At 44.7% G+C, this 26,306-nt stretch overlaps 1 protein-coding gene across 6 annotated transcripts in view; it reads left to right on the top strand.

Annotated features, from left to right (window-relative positions):
* Window positions 1-26,306, top strand: part of ZNF827 (zinc finger protein 827) — a 290,810-nt gene that overhangs the window by 227,435 nt on the left and 37,069 nt on the right. For all 6 annotated transcript variants that reach the window (XR_004539050.1, XM_033940095.1, XM_033940085.1 and 3 more), the window contains exons 9-10: window positions 14,229-14,366; window positions 21,532-21,703. Coding sequence is in view for 5 of the 6 variants with exons in the window: in XM_033940095.1 (XP_033795986.1) it covers window positions 14,229-14,366; window positions 21,532-21,703 (310 nt within the window). In the remaining variant the exon portion in view is untranslated. The remainder of the gene's footprint in view (window positions 1-14,228; window positions 14,367-21,531; window positions 21,704-26,306) is intronic.

Raw genomic sequence — 26,306 nt, 5'->3', positions numbered from 1 at the left:
TGCTGTATATGCCAGAGGTCCAGCTTAACTCTTAATGTGGCTTTCGTCATGGGGTGGTGCTCTGGAAATTCCTTGTAGATGGGATTCTTGTATGCTTTATCCAGAGCTTGCTCTTGAATCCACCTCTGCTTTGTTCTGCATTGGACATGATGTCCATTGGGACATAGGGGTACTGCAGCCCTACAAATTATCTATTTTTTCTCCTCCCAACACAGTGGTGACCACTCTCTAGATGTGACATGGCTAGTTTCATACTGTGGGTAGCAGATGAGTTGTTGCAGCCATTGGGTGGTATGGGAGAATTGGAGCAGGATCTGACACTTAGGCCTCACCATTTCAACCATGACCTAGAAAAACGTAGCTAGTTTTAAGAAAGGTTTGGACAACTTCCTGGAGGAAAAATCCATAGTCTGTTATTGAGAAAGACATGGGAGAAGCCACTGCTTGCCCTGGATCGGTAGCATGGAATGTTGCTACTCATGGGGTTTTGGCCAGGTACTGGTGACCTGGATTGGCCATCGTGAGAACGGGCTATTGGGCTTGATGGACCATTGGTCTGACCCAGTATGGGTGTTCTTACAGTACGTGAGCCAAATATAGGACAATGAAGCACTGATGAGGTTGGCTCTGAGGCATTATGACATCACAATCTCAGCTCTGGAATGTTGCTCTCATTGGGGTTCTGGAATCTTGCTATTCTTTGAGATGCTGGAATGTTTTCTACTCTTTGGGTTTTGGCCAGATACTAAGGACCTGGATTGACCACCGTGAGGACAGGCTACTAGGCTAGATGGACTATTAGTCTGATCCAGTATGGCTATTCTTATGTTCTTATGCTAGGGCTCCCACATCTGCTTCAAGGGGGCATTTCATTAAGAACCCACTGGTAGAGGCTGTGTCATCCTCATAGCCATTGGTTTTAAGGAAGTCTACTGTTGTCTTAATTGTTAGCAAGTGCATGTGTGGATCTATAGCAGGCAACCCAATAAAGTGCTGGTGGCACTCAATTCAGACACTGGCAAAGGTGGGACTTACAAAGTTTTTTTATCAGGTCTCCCAGGCTTCCAATCTGTCTGACCATAATGGATAGGTGTGGGAACTTTGACAACCCCTAAGGTACTTCACTTTTTAATTGGAACGCTGAGCTGTGATGACCACTCTCTGGGTCTTCTCTTAACTCCTTAAGATACTGGAAGCCATGGACACTATGGGTGTTCTGAAGAGGACACCACCTTGGAGACAGTGTTGACCATCACCTCACAAGGCCCCAGCACAGAAACTTCCCTGCTGGCCTTCACAAAACTCTTTGCTTGAGCAGCAGTAGTTCCAAAAACTATGTCTCAGCCATTGTGCAGCTTGGGTCTTTCTGAGTGCTTATCTGATTCTGAGCTGCATTCAGGTCAGGCCCTGAGAAGTGGACCCCAATCCATCTCTCTCCTTGCTGATCTATACTTTTCTTTAATGTAGCATCTATAAGGCATTGTTTAAAAAATTCACTTTTGAATTTTAGTATACTTTTGAATTTTAGTATATGTGCTGCCAAATCATAGAAACATAGAAACATAGAAATAGACGGCAGATAAGGGCCATGGCCCATCTAGTCTGCCCACCCTAATGACCCACCCCTACCTTTCTCTGTGAAGAGAACCCACGTGACGATCCCATTTTGTCTTAAAATCAGGCACGCTGCTGGCCTCAATCACCTGAAGTGGAAGAACATTCCAGCGATCTATCACTCTTTCGGTGAAAAAGTATTTTCTGGTGTCACCGTGCAGCTTCCCTCCTCTGATTTTCCACGGATGCCCTCTTGTAGCCATGGGACCTTTGAAAAAGAAGATATCTTCTTCCACCTTGATGCGGCCTGTGAGATATTTGAACGTCTCGATCATGTCTCCCCTCTCTCTGCGTTCCTCGAGTGAGTACAGCCGCAACTTATCCAGCCGTTCCTCGTATGGGAGGTCCTTGAGTCCTGAGACCATCCGGGTGGCCATTCGCTGGACCGACTCTAGTCTCAGCACATCTTTCCGGTAATGAGGCCTCCAGAATTGTACACAGTATTCCAGATGGGGTCTCACCATGGATCTATACAATGGCATAATGACTTCAGGCTTATGGTTGACGAAACCCCTACGTATACACCCTATGATTTGTCTAGCCTTAGATGAAGCCTGCTCCACTTGATTGGCAGTCTTCATGTCTTCACTGATGATCACCCCTAAGTCCCGTTCTGCTACAGTCCTTGCTAGGATCTCGCCATTAAGGGTGTAACTTCTGCATGGGTTTTGGTTGCCAAGGTGCATGACCTTGCATTTTTTGGTATTGAAACCTAGTTGCCAGATCCTAGACCAGCGCTCCAATAGGAGTAGGTCGTGCGTCATATTGTCGGATATTGAGTTTTTGATCGTTACACTCCTTTCTACTACATTGCATAGTTTGGCGTCATCTGCGAATAACGTTATTTTACCTCGAAGCCCTTCTGCTAAGTCTTTTATAAAGATATTGAACAGGATCGGGCCCAAGACCGATCCCTGCGGCACTCCACTGATCACCTCTGTCATTTCAGAGGGGGTGCCATTCACCACCACTCTCTGAAGCCTGCCTCCAAGCCAGTTCTCAACCCATTTTGTCAAAGTGTCACCCAATCCTATAGAACTCATTTTGTTCAACAGCCTGCGGTGTGGTACGCTATCGAAAGCTTTGCTGAAGTCTAAGTATACGATGTCCAGGGGCTCCCCAACATCCAGCTTCCTCGTCACCCAGTCAAAGAAGCTGATCAGGTTGGATTGGCAGGATCTCCCCATAGTAAATCCATGTTGACGGGGATCCCGTAGATTCTCCTCGTTCATGATCGTATCCAATTGACGTTTGATTAGAGTTTCCATCAGCTTGCTCACTATTGATGTGAGACTCACCGGTCTATAGTTTGCAGCCTCCATTTTGCAACCTTTTTTATGGAGTGGAATGACGTTAGCCGTTTTCCAGTCCAACGGGACTATACCTGTACTAAGGGAGAGATTGAAGAGCGCGGATAGTGGTTCCGCCAAGACATCACTTAATTCCCTGAGCACCCTGGGGTGTAGGTTGTCTGGCCCCATCGCTTTGTTAACCTTGAGTTTAGACAGCTCACAGTAGACACTGCCTGGCGTAAACTCGAAGCTACTAAACGGGTCTACTGAACAATCCCTCGTCTGTAGCAGAGGGCCAGATCCCGGCTCCTCGCGGGTGAAGACCGAGCAGAAGTATTCGTTTAAAAGTTTAGCCTTTTCCGAGTCCTCTTCTACATAGTTCCCGTCTGGTTTCCTAAGGCGTACTATCCCGCCTGTGTTTCTGTTTCTGTCGCTAATATACCTGAAGAAGGATTTATCGCCCTTCTTGATGTTCTTTGCTAACGTCTCCTCGTTTCGGAATTTGGCCTCTCTAACTGCTGTTTTGATGGCTCTTGCCTTGACCAGGTAGTCTTCTCTCGAGTCCTGATTCCCTGATTGTTTGTAAGAAATGAACGCTCTTTTCTTTTCTTTTATGAGGCCCGAGATCTCCACAGAGAACCACTGTGGCCTATTGTTCCTTCGCCGTTTACTTACTGATTTTATATATCGGTTGGTTGCCTCCTGTATGGTATTTTTCAGAGCTGACCACATTTCTTCTACGTTATCTGTTACCGCTTGGTTTTGTAGCGCTTGATGGATGAATTCCCCCATGTCCTCGAAGTTGGCGTCCTTGAAGCTTAGGACCTTGGTCAATGTGTTAGCTTTGGCGAACCCCTTTTTGAGATTGAACCATACCATATTGTGGTCACTGGAGGCCAACGCTTCGCCCACTGAGACCTCTGTGACACTTTCGCCATTTGTAAGTAACAGGTCCAGTATTGCCTGCTTCCTTGTTGGCTCCAGTACCAGTTGTTTCAGTCTTGCTCCCTTTATAGAGTTCAATAGCCTCCTGCTGCTGCTGGATGCAGAGGAAAGTGTGTTCCAATCCACACCAGGCATATTGAAGTCACCTAACAGTACTGTATCCCTACGCAAGGTGATATTCTCTATGTCTCCGATCAATTCCATATCCAGGTCCTCCTGTTGATTTGGGGGTCTGTATATTACGCCAAGATACAGGCATTTGTCTTTCCCCCTGGCCAAATTTACCCAAAGGGATTCCCCTGTGTACCTGACATCTGCAATTCTGGTGACTTTAATGTCATCTTTAGTATATAGTGCTACACCTCCTCCCATTTTGCCCTCCCTGTCCCGGCGAAGTAAATTGTAGCCTGGTATGACCATGTCCCACCCGTGGGAGTCCGTGAGCCAGGTCTCAGATATCGCCACCACATCCAGGTCAGCGTTCCTCATTTCAGTCTCTAATTCTAGGATCTTGTTGCCCAAACTGTGGGCGTTGACGTACATGGCTTTCCATGTCGCATGTTCGCTTTTAGTGCTAGTTTTATTGTGAGTATCTACCCCAGACACAGAAATGTGTGTACTCTGTGGGGGAATTCCCGCTTGAGCTATTTGGACTCTTTTGGTACAATTTGCAAGGTGTGTACCCTCCCTAGACCCCAAATCACAACATGTACCCACCCCAGTCTCGGAAATGTGTGTACTCGCCCTAGTCCTGAACCCAGAATTTCTGTGTCCACTTACCCCAGTCTCCAAAAAGTGTTGGCAGCCTAGCTCGCCAGGTGGGTTGATTGAGCCTGTACCCTCCCCCAACTTACCTAGTTTAAAGCCCTGTGAAGTAGGTGGGCTAGTCGGTGTCCAAGGACGTTTTTCCCTCTTCTGGTCAGGTGTAGCCCGTCTGATCCTTGTAGTCCTTGTAGCGTCTCTCCATGGTGCAGAAACCCGAAGTTCATCTCCTTGCACCATCCTCGCAGCCAGTCATTAGCCCTCTGGATGCGCTCATCTCTGGCTCTACCTTTGCCCCTCACTGGGAGGATCGAGGAGAAGACCACCTGCGCTTCCATCCTCCTCAGCTTCTCACCCAGGGCTCTAAAGTCTTCTTGTATGCTCTCATGGGTGTTCCTGGCAGTGTCATTAGTTCCAACGTGGATGAGAAGCATAGGGAAGTGGTCCTGGGGCTTTATGAGTCTGTCCAGGCAAGCGGTTACATCCCGAATCTTAGCCCCCGGCAGACAGCAAACCTCTCTTGATTGTAAGTCTGATCTGCAGATTGGTCCCTCGGTGCCTCTCAGTAGCGAATCCCCTATCACCACCACTCTGCGCTTCTTAGGGGTGGGCCGACCTGTTGTCTCCGGAACTGGGGCCTTCTGCTGAACAACACCCTGTACCTCGTTGTCAGATACTTCCTGGAGTAGCTGGAATCTGTTCTTCAAGGTGATTTGCGGGGTCGATGTAGAACAGCCCTGTATGTGAGAGAAAGAAACAGAAGATGAAGAAGGTTTTCTGTGTTTTCCTGTAGAGGAAGTTACGAGCTGCCAGGAGTCAGCGTCTTCAGTCTCCTCCTGTATTCCGGTGGTTGGTCTCAAGGTAGCAGGGTTGGTTGCTGGCTTAGTTGCTTTGAGTGTTGTGGGTATGGATTCCTGATTGGTGATCTGGGATAGCTCTTGGATGACTCCGTCGATGAAGGTCTCGTCGTCACGAATGCTTCGTAGGCGCTGGACCTCCTCTCTCAGGTTCCTTAGCTCCTGCAAAAGGCTGTCATCTAGCTGCTCCGTTGCTTCCGTCTGTGTGGAGACTGTAGACAACTTTGTGGGGGGGGGGGGGGGATGGCCTCGGTCTGTACAGAGACCTCTGCATTTCGTCCTGGTTTCCCCTCTGTCTGAACGAGTACCGTAGCCACCCCCTGGATACCCTCGGTGACTGGACAGCCTGACTTGATTGAAGTCTTGTTGCTTCTGGTCCTTCCTGCCATGATTAATAAAAAAAGATTTTTTATAATTAACTATATAATTTTATTTTATTTTATTTTTATTTTTTTATTTTTTATATTTACTGTTAGGATGGGGGTTGATAGTTTTATATTAGATAGTGTAGAGGTTAGAGGGATAGAGGTAGTCAGTTAGTTATTGGTCAGATAGTGTTAAAGTTTGAGGGATAGAGGTAGTCAGTTAATTGTTTGTTAAGGCTGCCTGTTTACCAGTGGACTAGAAGGGGCTGCCTGATTGAAAGGTATGAGGATAGAGTGGTCTGCCTGGTTAAAAGTTTGAGGATAGAGTTTGAGGATAGAGTGACTGGTGATGTCTGCCTGGTTAGTTTGAAAGTTTTGGGTGCTTACTGGTTAGGTAGAGAGTTAAAGGATTTGGTGTAGGTTGGAAGTTAGACTGAGGTTAATTGGTTGATTAGCTACTTGTAGAAGTTGTACTACCGACTAAAGTTAAACTACAGACTTAGTTAAAAGTTCCTCCTTGAGGCCCTTCTTGAGGCTCTTCGCAAAGGCGATCTCGCTAAGGCGAGCGTTAAATCGAGCATTAAAACTTAGATAAGGAGTGGATTGGGGAAGGATAGGGGAGTCTAAGGTAGGATTAGGTAGATTTTTCTGTTTAGAAAGAAAATTGTTGGACCAATGTATTGTTTCTTTGACTGTTTCTTGATTTTTAGTAAAAAAAAAAAAAAAAAAAAGATTTGATGTAAAAAAATTCACTTTTGGAAATCAGTTACTCCCCTCTTCACTCACTGGGGATCACGCCTCTTAATTCTAGGACTCTTCTGTAACGGTAAAAGAAACTCTTATTCCTGGCCTCCATTGCTTTGTCTCCAGGATGGCATACTCTCCTGTGACTCTAATGGTCAATTCTCTTTGGTCAAGTGGCACTGATTGAGCACTCACTCTTCCAAAACATTTCTACTGTGAGGTGATCAAATTTGCATATGATTCAAAGTTGTTAAATCAAATGCAGATTCTGAGCAATCCAACGAGGACCTTATGAGACTGGTAGTCCAGGCATCCAAATGGTAAATGTAGGCCAAATGAGAGATGCAGTACTTAGTAAGGTATTTCATTTTGTCCAGGGAGTGGTCATTCGTATTGTACAGGCAGTCCCCAGGTTAAGAACAAGTTATGTTTTTTAAAGCTGTTCTTAAGTTGGATTTCTATGTAACTCAGAATTTGTGGATTTTAAGATTCTTGCTGCTCACCTCTGCTCCCAGCTGACAAAAGGGCCAACTGTCCCTACCAGTGTTCCCTCTAAGGTACAGCAGACACAACCACACACTGTTCTCAATGTGACCCTGCATCATTCTGCTACAAGAGAAGTGTAGAAGTATATGCCATTGGAAATACTGCTCAGTGAAATCAAATGAAGCCGCAACCCAGTTCTTAAGTACAAGTCATACTTAAGTTGGGCGTCTGTAACTCGGGGACTACCTGTACTCGACTCACATAAGAACATAAGAGTTGCCATATTGGGACAGACCAAAGGTCCCTCATGCCCAGTTTTCTGTTTCTAACCGTGGCCAACCCAGGTCACAAATGCCTAGCAAATTGCTAAGGAGTTGCAACATTCTAGAGCTGATAGTGTGATGTCATAATGCCTCATTCCACCAATGCCTAAAAGCCAACCTCATCAGTGATGTCACAATGGCTTGATTACTCCTATACAGAAAGTCCCCTGGTTATGAATAAGTTATGTTTTTAAAGCTGTTCTTAAGTCGGATTTGTATGTAACTCAGAACTTGTAGATTTTAAGATTCTTGCTGCTCACCGCTGCTCCCAGCTGACAAAAGGGACAACTGTCCCTACAGTGTTCCCTCTAAGGTACAGCATACTGCGACAGGGAAGCTCCTGTCACCAGTTTAAACCCTGCCATGCAAAGGGCTGCCCTATTCCTAAGCCCAGGAAGCTGCCCAGTAACCCTGTTCCTATCACAAAGAGCCAACAGGCAGGGCAAGGCAGAGAGAGAAGGGCAGAAACCACAATACCTGGTTTAGGGCACTATAATCCCTTTTATAATTCCTTGGACAGTTCTCCAGTAAAGCCTCTGGTAAAGAAAACTAGCCCAGGAAGGGTTAAGGAAAGGGGCGGAGCTGACAGGCAAGACGAACCCAGAGGGAGAGTGGGAACGAGCCTGCAGCATAAAATCAACACAGCTGGGAACACTGGGGGGGGGGGGGGGGGGGGGACCGCAGGAACTGCTAGAGAGACGTGCCGTGCAGAGCAGGAAGGAGCCAGCTAGGAGTTCTCTTTCCCAGTACAGGGCTAAGGAACCGGCTGTCCTACAGCCCTCTCGAACTAACAAACTTCTGGCTCCTAGGCAGAAGCTCAAGGGAGGAGAAAGGCTTCCAGAGCAGGGCTGGCCGGTAGCTGCCCCTGAAGGGAATTCCTATCCAGCCTCAGAGAGCGGAGAGTCCCTAATGGAGATAGAGGGAGAGGTCTCTGAAGGCAGTGAAATGGATTGCAGTCTAGCAGCCTGGGATCTCCTATCTGATCACAGTCAATAAGGTATGAATGTGGGGGAGGGGAATAAAAGTAAACGTATTTCTGTGCAGCGTTCTTTCTCCCTTAGGCAGGACTGTAAGAAAGTGTGAATGAGTCAATTAGAGCCCGAGAGAGAGGCCGTGCAGAGAGAGTAAAGGAGGTGGGAACCCTAATTAACTTCCCAGAAAAGCCTGAACGGGAATTCAGTGACCTGACATGACTTAACCCTGAATAAGGGAACTTTTGGGAGGGGACTTACACCAGTCAGAAAAGGGTGGATGGTTCCCCAGCCCCTACCCGGGAGCATAAGGGTAGTGGGGCATTGTACTTCAGATGGGTCAGGTGGGAAAAGCTTCCTGAAGTATCCTCAGGCACAATTAGTGATACTGAAGAGAAAAACGTTTTTGTTTATTTTGGCTTATCTGCCTGAGCAGCAGGCTGGACTGTGTTATAGAAAAGAAGCATTGCTGATGTAGTGTTTGTTTGAGTCCACTCAGCCAAGAGGGACTACTGGAAACCCAGTGCCTTGAACTGGGGATAATAAAGAGGAAAATTTGAACTTTACCAAGAAAGCACTGTATGCTAATTATTCTACTGAGATTATCCAGCGGGAGTCCTCCAGGGAGCGCTCCGTCGTACGCCTGGGGCGGGAGCCGGGTTGCCAGCGCTAGGCTTATCCCTGGCCCCGCCACAATACACAGCCACACACTGTTCTTAATGTGGCCCTGCATCATTCCTGAATCTGCTACAGGAGAAGTGTAGGAGTCAAGGCCACTGGAAATACTGCTCAGTGAAATCAAATGAAGCTGTGACTGCGTTCTTAAGTATGAGTTGTACTTAAGTCGGGTGTCTGTAAGTCGAGGACTGCCTGTATTTGTCATTCCCAGTCATTTTGAAATAGTGGCATCTAGAACTGCACCCTTCTTTTCTTTCTCTGTCCCTTTCCTTATGCAAATAAATAAAACCATACAGAAATCCTTTGCAATAATGAGAAACCTGAGACAAGTCCGGAAATTCTTTGAAAGAACACAATTCCAGCTCATAGTGCAATCCCTAATCCTAGGATTGCTAGACTACTGCAACATCCTCTACCTCCCCTGCCCTGCCACGATGACCAAGCAACTACAAACAATCCAAAATACTGCTCTGAGACTCATCTACTCACTGAGGAAACATGATCATATCACAGAACTCACACTGGCTACCAATCCAAGAAAGAATATCATTTAAATTCTACTGCATGATATTCAAAACCCTAAATGGAAACAGCCCAGCCTACCTAAACAATCGCCTCATCCAAGCAACCTCAACCAGACATAGAAAAATACACTCCCCTTTCACACCTCCCCCGATCAAGGAAGTAAAACGGTCAAAACAATACGACGGCCTCCTAGCCACTCGAGCTTCAAAACTGGATAACCAAATCTCCAACCTACTGTTAACCACCCCAGACTACAAGATTTTCAGAAAAGAAATAAAAACTATACTCTTCAAGAAAGCCCTGAAACAGTCCTAACCACACCTACTCTTAACAACACTTTTATCTATCAAATGTTATCTAAAACCCATAATTTCACCATATTCTTACCTCCTAAAGACCTCCACTTCCCTTTGGTAACTCCAATGTTTATTACCTTAAAAAATTCTATGTCATCGCTTATTCTATTCCTTTTAATTTGTATGTAATTCCTGTTTTTAGTTTGAATGTAATCCGCCTTGAACCGCAAGGTAATGGCGGAATAGAAATCACTAATGTAATGTAATGTAATGTAATGTCCCACCCATCTGCCCCTTCTCGGAACCCGGAACCCAGAGACTCTGCTCTGCCTTGTTCTTAGAGGCAGAATGAAGCGTTATGTGTTTCTTTGCACATGTGCAAACTGGTACGGACAGACAGATTGTTGAACCCTATTGCGAAAGGTGTTATTGCTTTAAAGTTAAATGCATTGAAAAAGAGAAACTTCAGGAAGGGATACATTTATTAGCAAAATATATATAAATTTATTTATTTTTTTGTTTATAGTTGAAACAATAAAAATCATTTGAACATAAATTTATTTATTTTTCTACACCGTTCTCCCAAGGGAGCTCAGAATGGTTTACATGGATTTATTCAGGTACTGAAGCATTTTTTCCTGTCTGTCCCGGTGGGCTCACATTCTATCTAATGTACCTGGGGCAATTAGGGGATTAAGTGACTTGCCCAGGGTCACAAGGAGCAGCATGGGTTTGAACCCATAACCTCAGGGTGCTGAGGCTGTAGCTTTAACCACTGTGGCACTCTAGAAATCAAAATGTAGTAGAAGTGAGCCAAGTATAGGCCAATCAAGCCATTGTGCCATCACTGATGAGGTTGGCTCTTAGGCATTGGTGGAATGAAGCATTATGATGTCACAATACCAGCTCTGGTTATCAGAGGCTGAAACTTTTTACGCTATTTATTTATTCAATTTTCTATACTGTTCTTCCAGGGGAGCTCAGAATGCTTTACATGAATTTATTCAGGTACTGAAGCATTTTTTCCTGTCTGTCCCGGTGGGCTCACATTCTGTCTAATGTACCTGGGGCAATTAGGGGATTAAGTGACTTGCCCAGGGTCACAAGGAGCAGTGTGGATTTGAACCCACAACCTCAGGGAGCTGCGCCACACTCTCCCTCCCCTTAAATATTTGTTTTTTCCACTTGTAATGCATTTTATATGGTATCAGCCTGCCACCAGTTAAACTTACTTTAAAAATAAGTACAAAGTAGGTGCTTGGGAAGGATATAAGCGCAAAACATTCTCCAGAAACTGGAAGATAACAATAGAAGACGTGAACCAAAACTCGAGAAAAAAAAACCTATACTGTACAACCTAAACACTTCTGTTAATTAGAATACAAGGAGCATAGGTCATGAAAAGCATTAAACCCTGTTATATTAAACAGCTATTGCCAACTCTGCTGAGGTGGAGGAAAGAGCCTCAGATCCCTGCCTGCACCTTACAAAGATCAGGCAGTAGATGCTGTAGAGAGATGGCCTCAGTGGCATAAAAAGCCTCCTGTATTACAAAACACTTTGGTAGCTCCGCGCAATGCAAATAGCACACTAGTAAACCAGAAGAGATCCTTGCTGTTGTCACCATCAGGGAAAGCATGCCATACGTTAATCTAGTTTACTGTAGAGCACAGGAGAAATGCATGACCATCCGCACCCTGAAGTAGCCGCGGAGGCAAAACGCTGGGCCATCATTGTTGGTGTTGCGATGAAACGAATTCTAGAAATAATGGTGCGTTTTCCCTGGCAGTGACACGACAGTACGGATCGCTTTTAGAGATAAGTATTTTCCTCTCCATTACCGGTAGTTTCCTTCTGGTTTACTGCTACTATGAATTATTTCTATAGCGCTAACAGACGTACACAGCGCTGCACAGAGTCACAAAGAAGAAGAAAACAGTCCCTGCTTGAAAGAGCTTACAATCTAAACAGTCAAGACAGACAAACAGGATGTCATGGATACAGTTAAGGGGAACGGTTAATCTGCTGGCTGGGTTGGAGGGCAGAGGGGAGTACAGGACAATCAAGCCTTTGTGACATCACTGATGAGGTTGGCTCTTATTGGTGGAATGAGGCATTATGACATCACAATCTCAGCTCTGCTTCCCAGAGACAAACAGGATGTCATGGATACAGTTAAGGGGAACAGTTAATCAGCGGGCTGGGTTGGAGGGCAGAGGGGAGTACAGGACAATCAAGCCTTTGTGACATCACTGATGAGGTCGGCTCTTATTGGTGGAATGAGGCATTATGACATCACAATCTCAGCTCTGCTTCCCAGAGACAAACAGGATGTCATGGATACAGTTAAGGGGAACAGTTAATCAGCGGGCTGGGTTGGAGGGCAGAGGAGTAGGGTTAAGGATTGAAAGCTATATCAAAAGGGTGAGTTTTCAATCTGCTTTTAAACAAGGGAAGGGAAGGGGCTTGACGGACAAACTAGTGTGTTATTACATTGCACGTAGCTACCTAAGTGTTTTGTAATACTGGAGGATTTTTATGCCAACGAGGCCATCCTTCCATAGCATCGACCACCTGATTTTTGTAAGGTGGAGGCATGGGTCTAAGGCTTTTTCCTCCAGAGAAAGCAATAGCTGTTTAATACAACAGGGTTTAATGCATTTCATGACTAACGTGACCATATGTCCCATTTTGAATGGGACCATCCCGTTTTTACGTAGCCTCTCCTGTTGTCCCCAAGCACAGCTTCGGGATGCTGAAATTTTCCATTTTCAGGGGTCCGCTGAAGAAACAAGTACCATAGAGAATACAGCCCCCCCCCTCCCCCCACCGGTACCTTTTTTAAATCCCGGCAGCTGCGCTCCCGAGAGTGGTGGTGGAGATGAAAACGGTGACGGAGTTCAAAAAAGCGTGGGATGAACACAGAGGATCTAGAATCAGAAAATAATAATAAATATTAAAGAACTAAGTCCTGTACTGGGCAGGCTTGCACGGTTTGTGTCTGTATATGGCCGTTTGGTGGAGGTTGGGCTGGAGAGGGGCTTTGATGGCTGGGATGGTGTAGAAGGGCTAGAGTGAGCTTTGACGGAGATTTCAGTAGTTGAAACCTAAGGACAGTACTGGGCAGAGCTTTGTATTCTTGGCCAGATATAGCTAAGAAGGAAAAAAAAAACCTCCCAACAAATTTCTAAATTGAATCAGGTTGGGCAGACTGGATAGACCATTCGGGTCTTTATCTGCCATCATCTACTATGTTACTATGTCTTCCGACAGCAGCAAAACGGCGCGCCTGCCTGGTCCCACGCCGCTCACTGAATGGTTGCCATCAGTTCTTGCGAGTCCCGCAAGAACTGACGGCAGCCATTCAGTGAGCAGTGCGAGACCAGGCAGGCATGCGAAAAGCTCACGCCTGCCTTGTTTGCCACTCTGCCTCTGCTATAAGACATCGGGACAGGAGGCAGCCGCTGGGATTAAAAAAAGGTACTGAGGGGGTTGGGGGGGGGGGTCTTGTCCTGTTTTGAGGAAAAAAATAAATGGTCACATTATTCATGACCTTGTATTCTCCTTGTATTCTCCATGACCTTGTATGCTCCTTGTATTCTAATTAACAGAAGTGTTTAGGTTGTATAAGCAAACGTAGGCCATAATGCGTTCACTCTGCTACTGCCACCAGCTTGATATCGGGAGGAGGAGAGAGGGAGACTCCTTGCCTCTGCTATTTCTCATGTTTGCCTATCACTTGGTTTCATATGATTCTGCAGGGACCAAAGCAAAGTCTGGCGAATCATAGGAGAACAAGGGCCCTGAGCATAGCTTTTAATCTAGTCATGTATGTAACTCGTATTAGGAAAACCAAACAAAAACTGCAGACAATGTACACAATGCAGGCAATAATTTATTGTACCAAATTTAAAATGCAATAATATGAAAAACCTTTTTACCAACCAAAAGACCCAACACGGTCTGCTTTTGAGTGATTCCGTTTTTAGCAGCGGTTTTGGCGTAATACACAGGCATTTGTTGTTACCTTCATTTTTTGCGGTACATTGTATACCTTATTTACCATGGACCCCTGATGAAGACGTGTTGTCCGAAACACGGACCGTGTTGGGTCTTTTGGTTGATAAAAAGGTTTTTCATATTACTGCATTTTAAATTTGGTACAATAAATTATTGCCTGCATCGTGTACATTGTCTGCAGTTTTTGTTTGGTTTTCCTGTTTCGGTGGTTTTCCTGCAGATACGGTTGGATTTCTTTTTTTGTTGCTCTTTTGTAACTCGTATTAACCTATTTTTTTTTTTTTAAACTAAATTAACTTGTCATATCGCCCCTCATTTCTGTGTGTTTTCTGGGTCCCCCCTCCCTACAGAAACAGAATCCGTAAGGCTGGAGGCAGGAAATGGATTACCCTTGTGGAATTTTAATGACCAGCTTTTTCCTTGTGACGTGTGCGGAAAAGTGTTTGGTCGACAGCAGACGTTATCTCGACACCTTTCGCTGCATACAGGTAAAAATAGATTCTTCATCTCAGGTTTAGAGATGCATCAGGCACAAGACCTCATAACATCTTAACCAAAAATATAAGAAGATAGTTATTCTGCTCACAGAGGTCACCTTTTTTTGGGGGGGGACTGCCACCTGCATTAGCCCAGATATTCAGTTATGAGGCCATGTCTAAGCATTGGCATTGAATATCCAGTTTTCTACATCTGGCTATCTCTTATCCATTTAAGTACAGTGGTACCTTGGTTTGCGAGCATAATTCGTTCCAGAAGCATGCTCGTAAACCAAAGCGCTCGTATATCAAAGCGAATTTCCCCATAGGAAGGGAAACTTGGATGATTCGTTCCACATCCCAAAAACAGACACACTCCACCCACCCACCCCCGAGGCCAGTGGCGCTGCTGGCTTCCACAGTACCCCACCCTGGGAACCGGTTTCTCTCCCCCCCCCCGCAGCACATCCCAAAAACAGTGCACATACACACACCTGAGGCCACTGGCGCTGCTCGCTTCACCCCACCCCGGGAACCGGCTTCTCTCCCCCTGAGGCCCACCCCTAAACCCTTACCTGCAGCGGTCACCAGCACACACCAACCCACAGAACATACATGTGCCAGTGCTGAAAGAGCCTGCTGTAAATTCTATGCTGGGCTGCAGTGGGGCCTTGAGCATTTGCGCATGCTCAAGGCCTTCTGGCTCTCACCCTGTCCGAGAGCCTTAGAAAGTTGTCCAAGACCTTGGCAAGTTCCTTCTGAGTTTCTGACAGCTTTAGCAGAGTTGTCTTTAAGAAACAACCATTTTATTTTGCAAGATCAAATTTATGCCCAGATCTCAGGAGTGGCTATGGGGGCATTGTTCGCCCCCTCAATCGCTAACTTTTGTATGGCTGATTTCAAAAAGAAGTGGGTTTACCCCTCTAGCTGATACCAATATGTGAAGTGTTGGTATTGCTACATCGACGATGTCTTCTTAATGTGGACAGGGGCGATGGAAGAGTTGGATCACTTTGTGACAGATTTAAATACCTTAATCCTCAATATATGGAGTCAAAGACCAAAATCCCTTAAAAATTGATTAATATAGAGGAGTCCTTTAACATAAATCCACTTTGCTTATATTTTTTATTATCAATCTGTGTATATGATGTGGAAATTTATGTTTTCTTATAGATTGAAAGACCTCAAGTGTTCACAGCTGACTGGGTTCTGAAAATCATCTTGCCCAGACAGCCAAAAGTGAACTATCACTGGTCTTTAATTGCCTATCTAATATAGCCTCTTTTTATATTTCTCTGTTATAATGTTTTTTGTTTTTTTCTAATAGTTATAGTGATAGAAATCTGTCAGTTCTCTCTCAAACCAGTGTTCTGTTTTCAGCTTATTATTTCGTCAAAATCAGCTTAAATATATAAAGCAAATGGTACTTAGCTTATATAGAACTGTAATGCTATTTACTTAAGTCTAACAAAAAAAGTCTTCAAAGACTCCAGCTAATCCAGAACACTGCGGCCAAGTTGATCTTCGTAAAACGCAAATCTGACCATGTCTCCCCACTCCTGGCCAAACTTCACTGGCTCCCAGTGATTTCCAGAATCCATTTCAAATGCACCTGCCTGGCTTTTAAGATCATTCATAGCATCCTCCCTCCCCTAATCCCTCTATCTTATAACTCCTCGAGTCCTGACTCCACCAGACCCACCCAAAGACATAAACTAGCCTTCCCCTCTCTACATGGTATTCTCTATGTGGGTAAACTGGGAAAATCCCTCCTCTTCAAAATCACAGGGCTTTGGAACGATCTTACTATCCCGCTGCGGAACCTGGGCTCCCTCCAATTATTCCGTAAGCACCTGAAAACTTGGCTTTTCACAAAAATGTCATTCTCTTTTCCCCCCTGTACGCAACACCAATTCTTCTCTTCTATATTTAAGTTCATGTAAACCTAATTTCGCTTCCTATGTTTAAGTTCTTGTAAACTATGCCAAGCTCCACATCTGTGGAGAAGATGCGGTATATAAACTTACGGTTTAGTTTAGTTTAGAACTGTGGAACTGACAGTACTTTGCAATAGGAAGCTGTGAAGATTAACTCAGTCAGTATTTTTAATCACTGCTGAGTCGTTAATCTTTTAAATTCACTCTTTGGTGATCTTATAACAGAGAAATATAAAAAGAAGATATATTAGATAGGCTTTTGTCCAAGCTCCACTGGCTTCCGATAATCTCCAGAGTCCACTTCAAATGTGCCTGCCTCGCTTTCAAGATCCTATACGGCATCCTCCCTCCCTTCATTCCTCTCGCTTGGAACTCCTCTAACCCCAATTCCACCAGATCCACCCAAAAACTGAAACTTTCCTTTCCCTCTCTAAAAGTTTGTAGGAAAACTCGGCTCCTCCCTCCCTTTCAGAATCACTGAGCTCTGGAACAACCTTACCTCCCCTCTTAGGAATCTGAGCTCCCTCCAACTCTTCCGTAAACATTTGAAAACCTGGTTATTCTCAAAAACTCCTCCTCCCTCTCTGGTCATTCTAGTCCTCTAAATTTTTCTCCTCATTTTGCCTCTTCCCTCCACTGGAGTTCCTTTCTACCCTAACTCTTGTTAACCGTGTCGAGCTTTACGAATGTAGAGATGATGCGGTATACAAACCTAAGGTTTAGATTAGATTCGATAGGCAATTAAAGACCAGTGATAGTTCACTTTTGGCTGTCTGGGCAAGATGATTTTCAGAACCCAGTCAGCTGTGAACACTTGAGGTCTTTCAATCTATAAGAAAACATACATTTCCACATCATATACACAGATTGATAATAGCAAATATAAGCACGGTGGATTTATGTTAACCCTTTCAGGACCATAAGGATCGTAGGCCAATTTTTGTGGTTTTGACGACATTTTTATGGTAAAAAGGGCTTGCAGATGCCAAAAAATTGATTTTTTTTTGTGAAATATCATTATTTTTTTTTTAAAAATCAAACTTCTGGCTTATGGACAGTGTGGCAAGTGAATCTTCTCGTCAATCTGGCAACGACGCTAATGAATGAATGTCGGAACCAGTTTGTTTACATAAAGGCAGTATCATATGGAATCCGTACATATCAAATTTAGAACGGTAGACTATCCCAATCAAAATTTATAGGATTTTAAAGTTATGGGACAAATATGTCCCTTGGTCCTGAAAGGGTTAAAGGACTCCTCTATATTCATCAATTTTTAAGGGATTTAAATACCTATCACATAAACATCGAATTTGACAGTTTATCATTCTGAAGAAATCTCTTTTCTAGATGTCAGAATCTTCAAACAAGGAGATCTCCTATGCACGACTGTCTCTGCTAAATCCACCGATAGGAATACGTTTCTAAGTTATTCGAGCATGCATCCTAGGAGCCTTAAAGACAGTCTCCCAGTATCTCAGTTCTTTAGATACCGGAGAATCTGTGAAACTTAGGGCTCCTTTTACTAAGCTGCGTTAGGGCAGTTAGCACGCGGAATATCGTGCACTGAATTGCCGCGCGCACTACACCTTAACGCCAGCTTTGAGCTGGCGTTCTAGCCGCGTAGCGTGCGGTAATATCCTGCATGCGCTAAAAACGCTAGCCCACCTTAGTAAAAGGAGTCCTAAGACTCTTTTCGTGGCTAAATCTGAAACGTTGAAACAAAAATTTCTTCGACGTGGATAGCCTAAGAAAGTGGTTCCGCAGGCCTACAAACCAGCACTTAATAACCAACGAGGCTTAGAAACATAGAAATAGACGGCAGATAAGGGCCACGGCCCATCTAGTCTGCCCACCGCAATGACCCTCCCCACCTAACTCAGTGAATAGATCCCACGTGTCTATCCCATTTGGTCTTAAAATCAGGCACGCTGCTGGCCTCAGTGACCTGAAGTGGAAGACTATTCCAGCGGTCAACCACTCTTTCAGTGAAAAAGAATTTCCTGGTGTCACTGTGCAGTTTCCCTCCTCTGATTTTCCACGGGTGCCCCCTGGTTGCCTTGGGACCCTTGAGAAGGAAGATATCTTCTTCCACTTCAATGCGGCCCGTGAGATACTTGAATGTCTCGATCATGTATCCTCTCTCTCTGCGTTCCTCGAGTGAGTAGAGCTGTAATTTATCCAGCCTTGCTCTTGACACCTCAGAACAGATCTCAGGATCACCTTAATCTCACGTGCAACCTCATATTCTCTTCATCCTCCTACAAAATTGCTTCTTATTATTTGCGAACATTGGAAGATGTTTCAGAGTCATCCATGCCTGGCTCAACATAAGTTATTCCAGGAATGGCAACCTAATGGATCGTCTCTGCAGTACCGACGTACGGTCTCCGAGTGCCAGACAAGACTACCATGCTTTTCAAAACTGTGGTCATTGCTCGATTTGCCATGTAACCATCGAAGGCACTAATGTTTAATGGGCTCGGGGGAATAAATGTAGGCAAATACTGCAATATTGTTTATCTAGGAATTTCTCAAAGAAATGTGCAACGACTGAGGATGGTCCAGAATGTGGCTGTTAGATTGATCTTTGGGCTGAAGAAGCATGATTATATCACGCCATTTTACCGGAAATTACCCTGGTTGCCAGTGGAGGCGCGTATGAAGTTTAAATTTGGTTGTTTTTGTTTCAAAGTTCTGTTTGGACTGTCTCCCAAATACCTGATTGACCTCTTTACTTTTGCAAATAAGAAACATAGGAGAAATTCGCACCTGAACTTTGTCTTCCCGCCTCTTAAAGATTGCAAATTTAAAAAAAACATTATCATCATTTGTCATATCAGGCAGCATTATGGGGCAAGGATTTGGAAAATCTAATCATGTCTTCAAGTTCTTATGTGAAATTTAGAAGAAATTTAAAGACATACTTGTTTCTTAAATATTTGGGTAATTAATTTCCATGTTTATGGACATTATACTTTAGTAATCTATTCTGTGAGTCTTTAACTTATGTAATTTTCAATTTATTCAATTGTATACACTATTATAAACTTTTGTTAACCGCATAGAACTTCACGGTCTTGCGATATATAAGCTGATTGTTATGTTATGTTACAAGGATCTTTTACATACAGCTCAAAGAATGTGATCTATCTAATTAGATGCCCTTTGAGAAAATTTATATTGGACAGACTTCCCGTTCCTTCAACACTAGAATGATTGAACATAGCTCATGTATAAGAAGAGAAAAACTAGAAGCACCGTCAAGATCTAGGACATAAATTTGATGATCTCCGATGTACGATTTTACGACAACTTTGGGTGTCTGAAAGAGGTGGAGACATCAAGAGATGGCTGCGTAGAAGAGAACACAGGTTGATCTTTGAGTTACAAACTACAGAACCGTCTGGCCTGAACACGATGGTGAAGTGGAAGGCATTCTTTAAATAACAACTGTTGCTTTTTCATCTGACAGCTGCTGTATCCTTCAGCGTCTTTGAATTTTTTTGAATTTCTTTAAAACACCTTCAAGATTTTAGTGGTGGGTAGGTGGGTATTTATTTTTAAACTAAGATAAAATATTATAGAGAAAAATATCAAAAGAAAGAAAAAGCTAAAAACAAGTTTGCACTGATGCGATTATCCATATTTCTCCCGGGCGTGTCCTGGGACACTGTGGAGTTTGGCCTCTTTAAATTTTTCACGCCATACATGACGTCTTTAGATCAGCCCTTATCTTGCTCCGTCTCTCTCCCTCCGGTTGCAGTTGTTAGCAGAGAAATCAGGTTTTTCCTGACGCAGCAAAGACATGGCGAAACGAGGATTCCCTTGTTGAATTACTTGAGCAGCCCCGGGTTGTAAGCAGCTGATGGCGTTCTTTGAACTTCCTGCCTGGACTGTGGTTAGAAGCTGATGGCGTTCTTTGGTTCCCCTGCCTGGACTGTGGTTACAAAGCTGTGCACTACACAATGTAGGACAGCGATGTGAAGGCTGCAGTAAAGCTAAGTGAACAATTTTTGCGTTGACGTACTGTTTGAATTGGTAGAACGCTATCTAAAAGCTACCTCCCCGGGTTTTTCAACTTACCTCCTGATGATTACTTCCCTTAATGGCAGGGTCCCTGAACCTTTTATACTTGAAGATTATGCCCGGTTTTTGAAGTCTAGGGAGTTTTTTTTTCCCCATTCTGGGTTTTCTCCCTGACTGCCCTTTTCTAATAATTCCTAGCATCCTTTTTGCCTCCTTGGCTACTGCCGCACATTGGGCGGAAGGCTCCGCGTATTGTCTACGATGACACCAAGGTTCTTTTCTTGAGCGCTGACCCCCCCCCAACCTGGTCCCTAGCATCCGATAACTATGATTTGGGTTATTCTTCCCAAAGTGCATCACTTTGCATTTGTCCACATTGAATTTCATCTGCCATTTGGATGCCCAGTCTTCCAACTTCCTAAGGTCTTCCTGCAGTTTTTTATTTTTTATTTATTCAATTTTTCTATACTGTTCTCCCAGGGGAGCTCAAAACGGTTTACATTAATTTATTCAGGTACTCAAGCATTTTTCCCTGTCTGTCCCGGCGGGCTCACAATCTACCTAATGTAACTGGGGCAATGGGGGGGGGATTAAGTGACTTGCCCAGGGTCACAAGGAGCAGCGTGGGTTTGAACCCACAACCCCAGGGTGCTGAGGCTGTAGCTTTAACCACTGCGCCACACACTCCCCACAGTCCGCCTGCGTTTTAACCGCTTTGAACAGTTTTTAGTGTCGGCTGCAAATTTAATCACCTTGCTTGTAGTTCCAACTTCTAGATCATCTATAAATAAGTTAAATAGCACCGGTCCCAGGACATACCCATGTGGCACTCCACTGTTTACTCCCCTCCATTGAGAAAAATGGCCATTTAACACTACCCTGTCCTATATACTTGAGTGTTATTTATGTTCAGCATGTTTAATATTACTTTTATATGTGATATAGTCATTCATGTATGTATTTGCTATAGAACTACTCCAATGGTGCAGTTGCTAATCAAAGTTGTAGCTGAATATTCAGCCACTATATATAAAGATAGTGGCACTCAATGTATATGCTAAATGAAATACTGGCACTGAAAATAGTCACCACCTCAGATGAAAATCTGCCCCAAAATTTTTCCTTGGGGAAACTTGTGTTGCCATTTGACCAAGAAACATAAACAAAAGGGCAATCGTATCTAATAGGGACTTTTTTCCACATTCCAGAAGAGCGGAAATACAAATGCCATTTGTGCCCCTATGCTGCCAAGTGCCGTGCCAATCTGAACCAACATCTGACCATCCATTCTGTGAAGCTGGTGGATACGGACACCGAGGACATCGTCAGCGCCGTCATTTGTGAAGCCAAGGATGGGAAGAATCATCCCTATCACTATAGGTAATGACGCACACCACTGGTGGGGGCGGGGGGGGGGGAGAGAGTAAAAATTTTACAGACCTAGAAAATACTGTACCCAGATTGAGGGGGGGGGAGGGGTTCCACTGAAGCTCACAAGGCCGAGGGTACAATGACGCCAGGGATGAAGGAACTGAGCCCCCCTAACAGTGTTCATTGGGGTGCAGCAAAGAATAATCTCGTTTTGATTCCTCAGCCATGAACATTTTAAGAGTTTTGGATTCTAGCAAAGCCAGAAAACCTTATTGTTCATATTATGCAGTGTGCAAAAAGTTTAATAAAGATAAGAAAATAGGCAACTGTTCCCAATATGACTCCAGCCCGTGTGCATGGCATGCACAAATAGCAGGATAGCTTGTTTCATGAAATGTTTTCTGACCTGTTCCAGATGGCGATTGATGGATGGGCAGGATTGGTGCTAAGTCTAATGGTAAATTTCTTTATGTATGTGCCCGACTCCTTGTTTAAGAGGAGCCCTGGCTCTACCACTTCTCTTCTACAAAGTTCCCTTTATTTCATCAACAAAAGCAAGCTTTCATTAGAACTTTGTTTTGGACTAGAGAATGACATGGGGACAAATTTTTCCCCACCCCCACAGAAATTCATTTTCCCATCCCTGTGAGTTCTTTTCCTGACCCTGACCCATTTCTGCAAGCTCTGTCCTCATCTGCACAAACCTCAAACACTTTAAAATCATAAGTTGCAACATTCTAGAGCTCAGATTGTGATGTCATAATGCCTCAATCCATCAATGCCTAAGCTCCGTCCTCAACTGCACAAGCCTCAAACACTTTAAAATCATAACTAGCAACATTCTAGAGCTCAGATTGTGATGTCATAATGCCTCATTCCACCAATGCCTAAGCTCCGTCCTCATCCACACAAGCCTCAAACACTTTAAAATCCTAAGTAGCAACATTCTAGAGCTCAGATTGTGATGTCATAATGCCTCAATCCATCAATGCCTAAGCTCCGTCCTCAACTGCACAAGCCTCAAACACTTTAAAATCATAACTAGCAACATTCTAGAGCTCAGATTGTGATGTCATAATGCCTCATTCCACCAATGCCTAAGCTCCGTCCTCATCTGCACAAGCCTCAAATACTTTAAAATCATAAGTGTCCGAGGCTTCTGCGGTTAAGGCAGAGCTTACAAGAATGGGACTGGGACAGGGAAATTGAGTTCCTGCAGTAACGGGGACAAATTTGGCCCCATGTCATTCTCTGTTTTGGACTCCTAAGTACCTCTGTCTGTTTTACCTTAAAAAAATGGCACCGTGTTGCTATGAGCTGTAGAACACAATTGCCCCAGGTACATTGGATAGATTGTGAGCCCACTAAGACAGATAGGTAAAAAAAAAAAAATGCTTGAGTACCTGAATAAATTCATTTAAACTGTTCTGAGCTCCCCTGGGAGAACGGTATAGAAAACTGGGTAAATAAATAAGGAAGAGATAAATTTCCTGCCGGTCCACAGGGCCAGCACATGCATCAGGCCCAAAACAGTGTTCTTCAACCGCCAGTCCACAGTGCGATCGATGCGACGTTTTTTTCGAGCCAGCTCCCTCTTCCTCACTGATTCAGTGCACAAAGCCACAGGCAGTGGCTCCTAAGCGCATCCTGTGCCTGAACCGGAAGCCTTCCAGATGAGGCACGGAACGCGCAAGGAGCTGTGCCCACAACTTTGTGCACTGCATCAGTGAGGAAGAGGGAGCCGGCCTGAAGATAATACCGGGGCGGCATAAAATGGCCAGGCTGGAGCAGGCCAGAAGGTAAGGCGGGCGGGGTCTGGCCCACAACTTAGGCCAGTGTTCTTCAACTGAGAGAGGTGCTGGGATGTAACACAAGTATAGAAAGCTAACCAGGTAATAAGTATAGAAAGCCAACCAGGTCGTGCATGTGCAAGACCGGAGGGTTAGGACTTTGATGGGAAGATAGGACTTTAATGAGAAACCAAGGTGGCAAGGGGCCCCTTCTTGTGATTCAGACAGGTCGTGACCTGTTTGGGCCACCGCGGGATAAGACTGCTGGGCAGGATGGACCTATGGTCTGACCCGGCGGAGGCACTGCTTATGTTCTTATGTTCAGTCAACAGACCGATGCCGGTCCACAGAATAATTTTTTTATTTCTGCTGGTCCATAGGTATAAAAAGGTTGAAAAACACTGGTCTAAGTCACAAAAACCCTCCTAAACTCACCAGATAAGCACTGCAAACACATAACACAGACCCCCCCACACACTACCCCAGTGATCACCAACCCCCCCCCCCATAAAAATATTATTCACAACTTTAAATTTCAGCCTCCAGACCATCATCACCTGGCCGCCTGGCATAGGAAAGCCTAGTCGTCCAGCCCAGAGGCAGCTTAAGTCGTCTTGGGGGTGGGTTAGGGACCCATAGAGAGGAGGATCCATGCCCATAAGCCCCTGTAATCACTGCATTGATACTTAAACATGTGCACTGCCCTATACACTCCCAAAACCCTTTTTTACTGGCATATAAGTGGCTCCTGCAGCCATAAGGGCTATTGGGGTGGTAGATAAGTGGGTCTAGGGGATTCTGGAGGTGGTTTGGGGGGCTCACCATGACCTATAAGGGAGTTGTAGTGAGGAGAAGCCATGGCACCCTTTTTGTGAAGTTCACAGCAGTGCCCTGTAAGGTACCCCACTATTTAGGTGGCATGTCTGGGTGTGCAGTCCATCACTTTGCAGACCCCTCCCAAGTCCAACAGGGCTTGTTCTAGGCGTTTTGGACTTGGACGGAAATGTGGTATAAAGATGGACGATTTAGTGGCTTGGACGATCAGATTAGCAGGACGTATAATTAGACAATTTTTGAAAGTAAAAAAAAGTTGGACGTATCTTTCGAAAATGTGTCTTAGGCTCTATTTAACTTTGGACGACTTGCGAGATGGACGTAAATGGACTTAGACGTCCCTTTCAATTATGCCCCTCCATGTGTATACATACAAATATTTACCAGTACAAAAGGGAAGGAGGGTGAACTACAATCTTTAAAGAAAATAGAGATACATTTAGGGAAAAAAAACAACTGGAGGGGAATAGAGCAATTTGATTTTTTTTTCCTGTTTGCTTTGTATTTTGAGGATAACAGCCTTTCCTTATTGTCCATGCCAGACCAGGCCAGGCAAGTATTTTCTCCATAAGAACATAAGAAGTTGCCTCTACTGGGTCAGACCGAGGTCCATCTCGCCCAGCGGTCCACTCCTGCGGCGGCCCATCAGGTCTGCGACCTGTGAAGTGGTTTCTGACCACTTCTATAACCTACCTCAAGTTCTATCTGTACCCCTCTATCCCTTTATCCTCCAGGAACCTATCCAAACCCTTCTTGAATCCCTGTACAGAGTTCTGGCCTATCACTTCCTCCGGAAGCGCGTTCCATGTGTCTACCACCCTCTGCGTAAAAAAGAATTTTCTAGCATTTGTTCTAAACCTGTCCCCTTTCAACTTCTCCGAGTGACCCCTAGTGCTTGTGGCTCCTCTCAGTTTGAAGAATCTGTCCTTATTTACTCTCTCTATGCCCTTAAGGATTTTGAAGGTTTCTATCATGTCCCCTCTAAGTCTCCTCTTCTCCAGGGAGAACAGCCCCAGCATTTTTAACCTGTCAGCGTATGGAAAATTTTCCATACCTTTTATCAGCTTAGTCGCCCTCCTCTGCACTCCCTCGAGTACCGCCATGTCCTTCTTGAGGTACAGCGACCAGTATTGAACACAGTACTCCAGGTGCGGGCGCACCATTGCGCGATACAGCGGCATGATGACTTCCTTCGTCCGGGTTGTGATACCCTTTTTGATGATGCCCAGCATTCTGTTTGCTTTCTTTGTGGCTGTCGCACATTGCGCCGATGGTTTCAGTGATGAGTCGACCATCACCCCCAGGTCCCTTTCTAGGTTACTCACCCCTAGCAGTGTTCCCCCCATTTTGTAGTTGAACATCGGGTTCTTTTTCCCTACATGCATGACCTTGCATTTCTCTACGTTAAAACTCATTTGCCACTTTTTTGCCCAGTCTTCCAGTCTCGTTAGGTCCCTTTGTAGGTCTTTGCAGTCTTCCGTGTTTCTAACCCTGCTGCAGAGTTTGGTGTCATCAGCAAATTTGATAACCTCACATTTTGTCCCAGTCTCCAGATCGTTAATAAATATGTTGAATAGTAGAGGTCCCAGCACCGACCCCTGCGGAACTCCGCTCGTGACCCATTGCCAATCTGAGTATTGGCCTTTGACTCCAAACCTCTGTTTCCTGCCCGCTAGCCAGTGTTTGATCCATCGGTAGATATCCCCTTGCACCCCGTGGTTCCACAGTTTTTTAAGTAGCTGTTCGTGAGGTACCTTGTCGAAGGCTTTTTGGAAGTCAAGGTAAATGATGTCTATGGATTCACCCTTATCCATCTGATTGTTTATTCCCTCAAAGAAGTATAGCAAGTTCGTGAGGCACAACCTTCCCTTGCAGAAGCCATGCTGGCTCGCCTTCAGTTGTCCATTGTTTTCTATGTGTTCGCAGATTGTGTCCTTTACCATTGCTTCCATCATCTTTCCAGGAACCGAGGTCAAGCTCACAGGCCT

The sequence above is a fragment of the Geotrypetes seraphini genome, chromosome 1, assembly GCF_902459505.1.
Source record: "Geotrypetes seraphini chromosome 1, aGeoSer1.1, whole genome shotgun sequence".
In the NCBI taxonomy this organism is placed as follows: Eukaryota; Metazoa; Chordata; class Amphibia; order Gymnophiona; family Dermophiidae; genus Geotrypetes; species Geotrypetes seraphini.
Note: the sequence above shows the minus strand (reverse complement) of the source record. Positions and strands in the feature narration are given on the sequence as shown.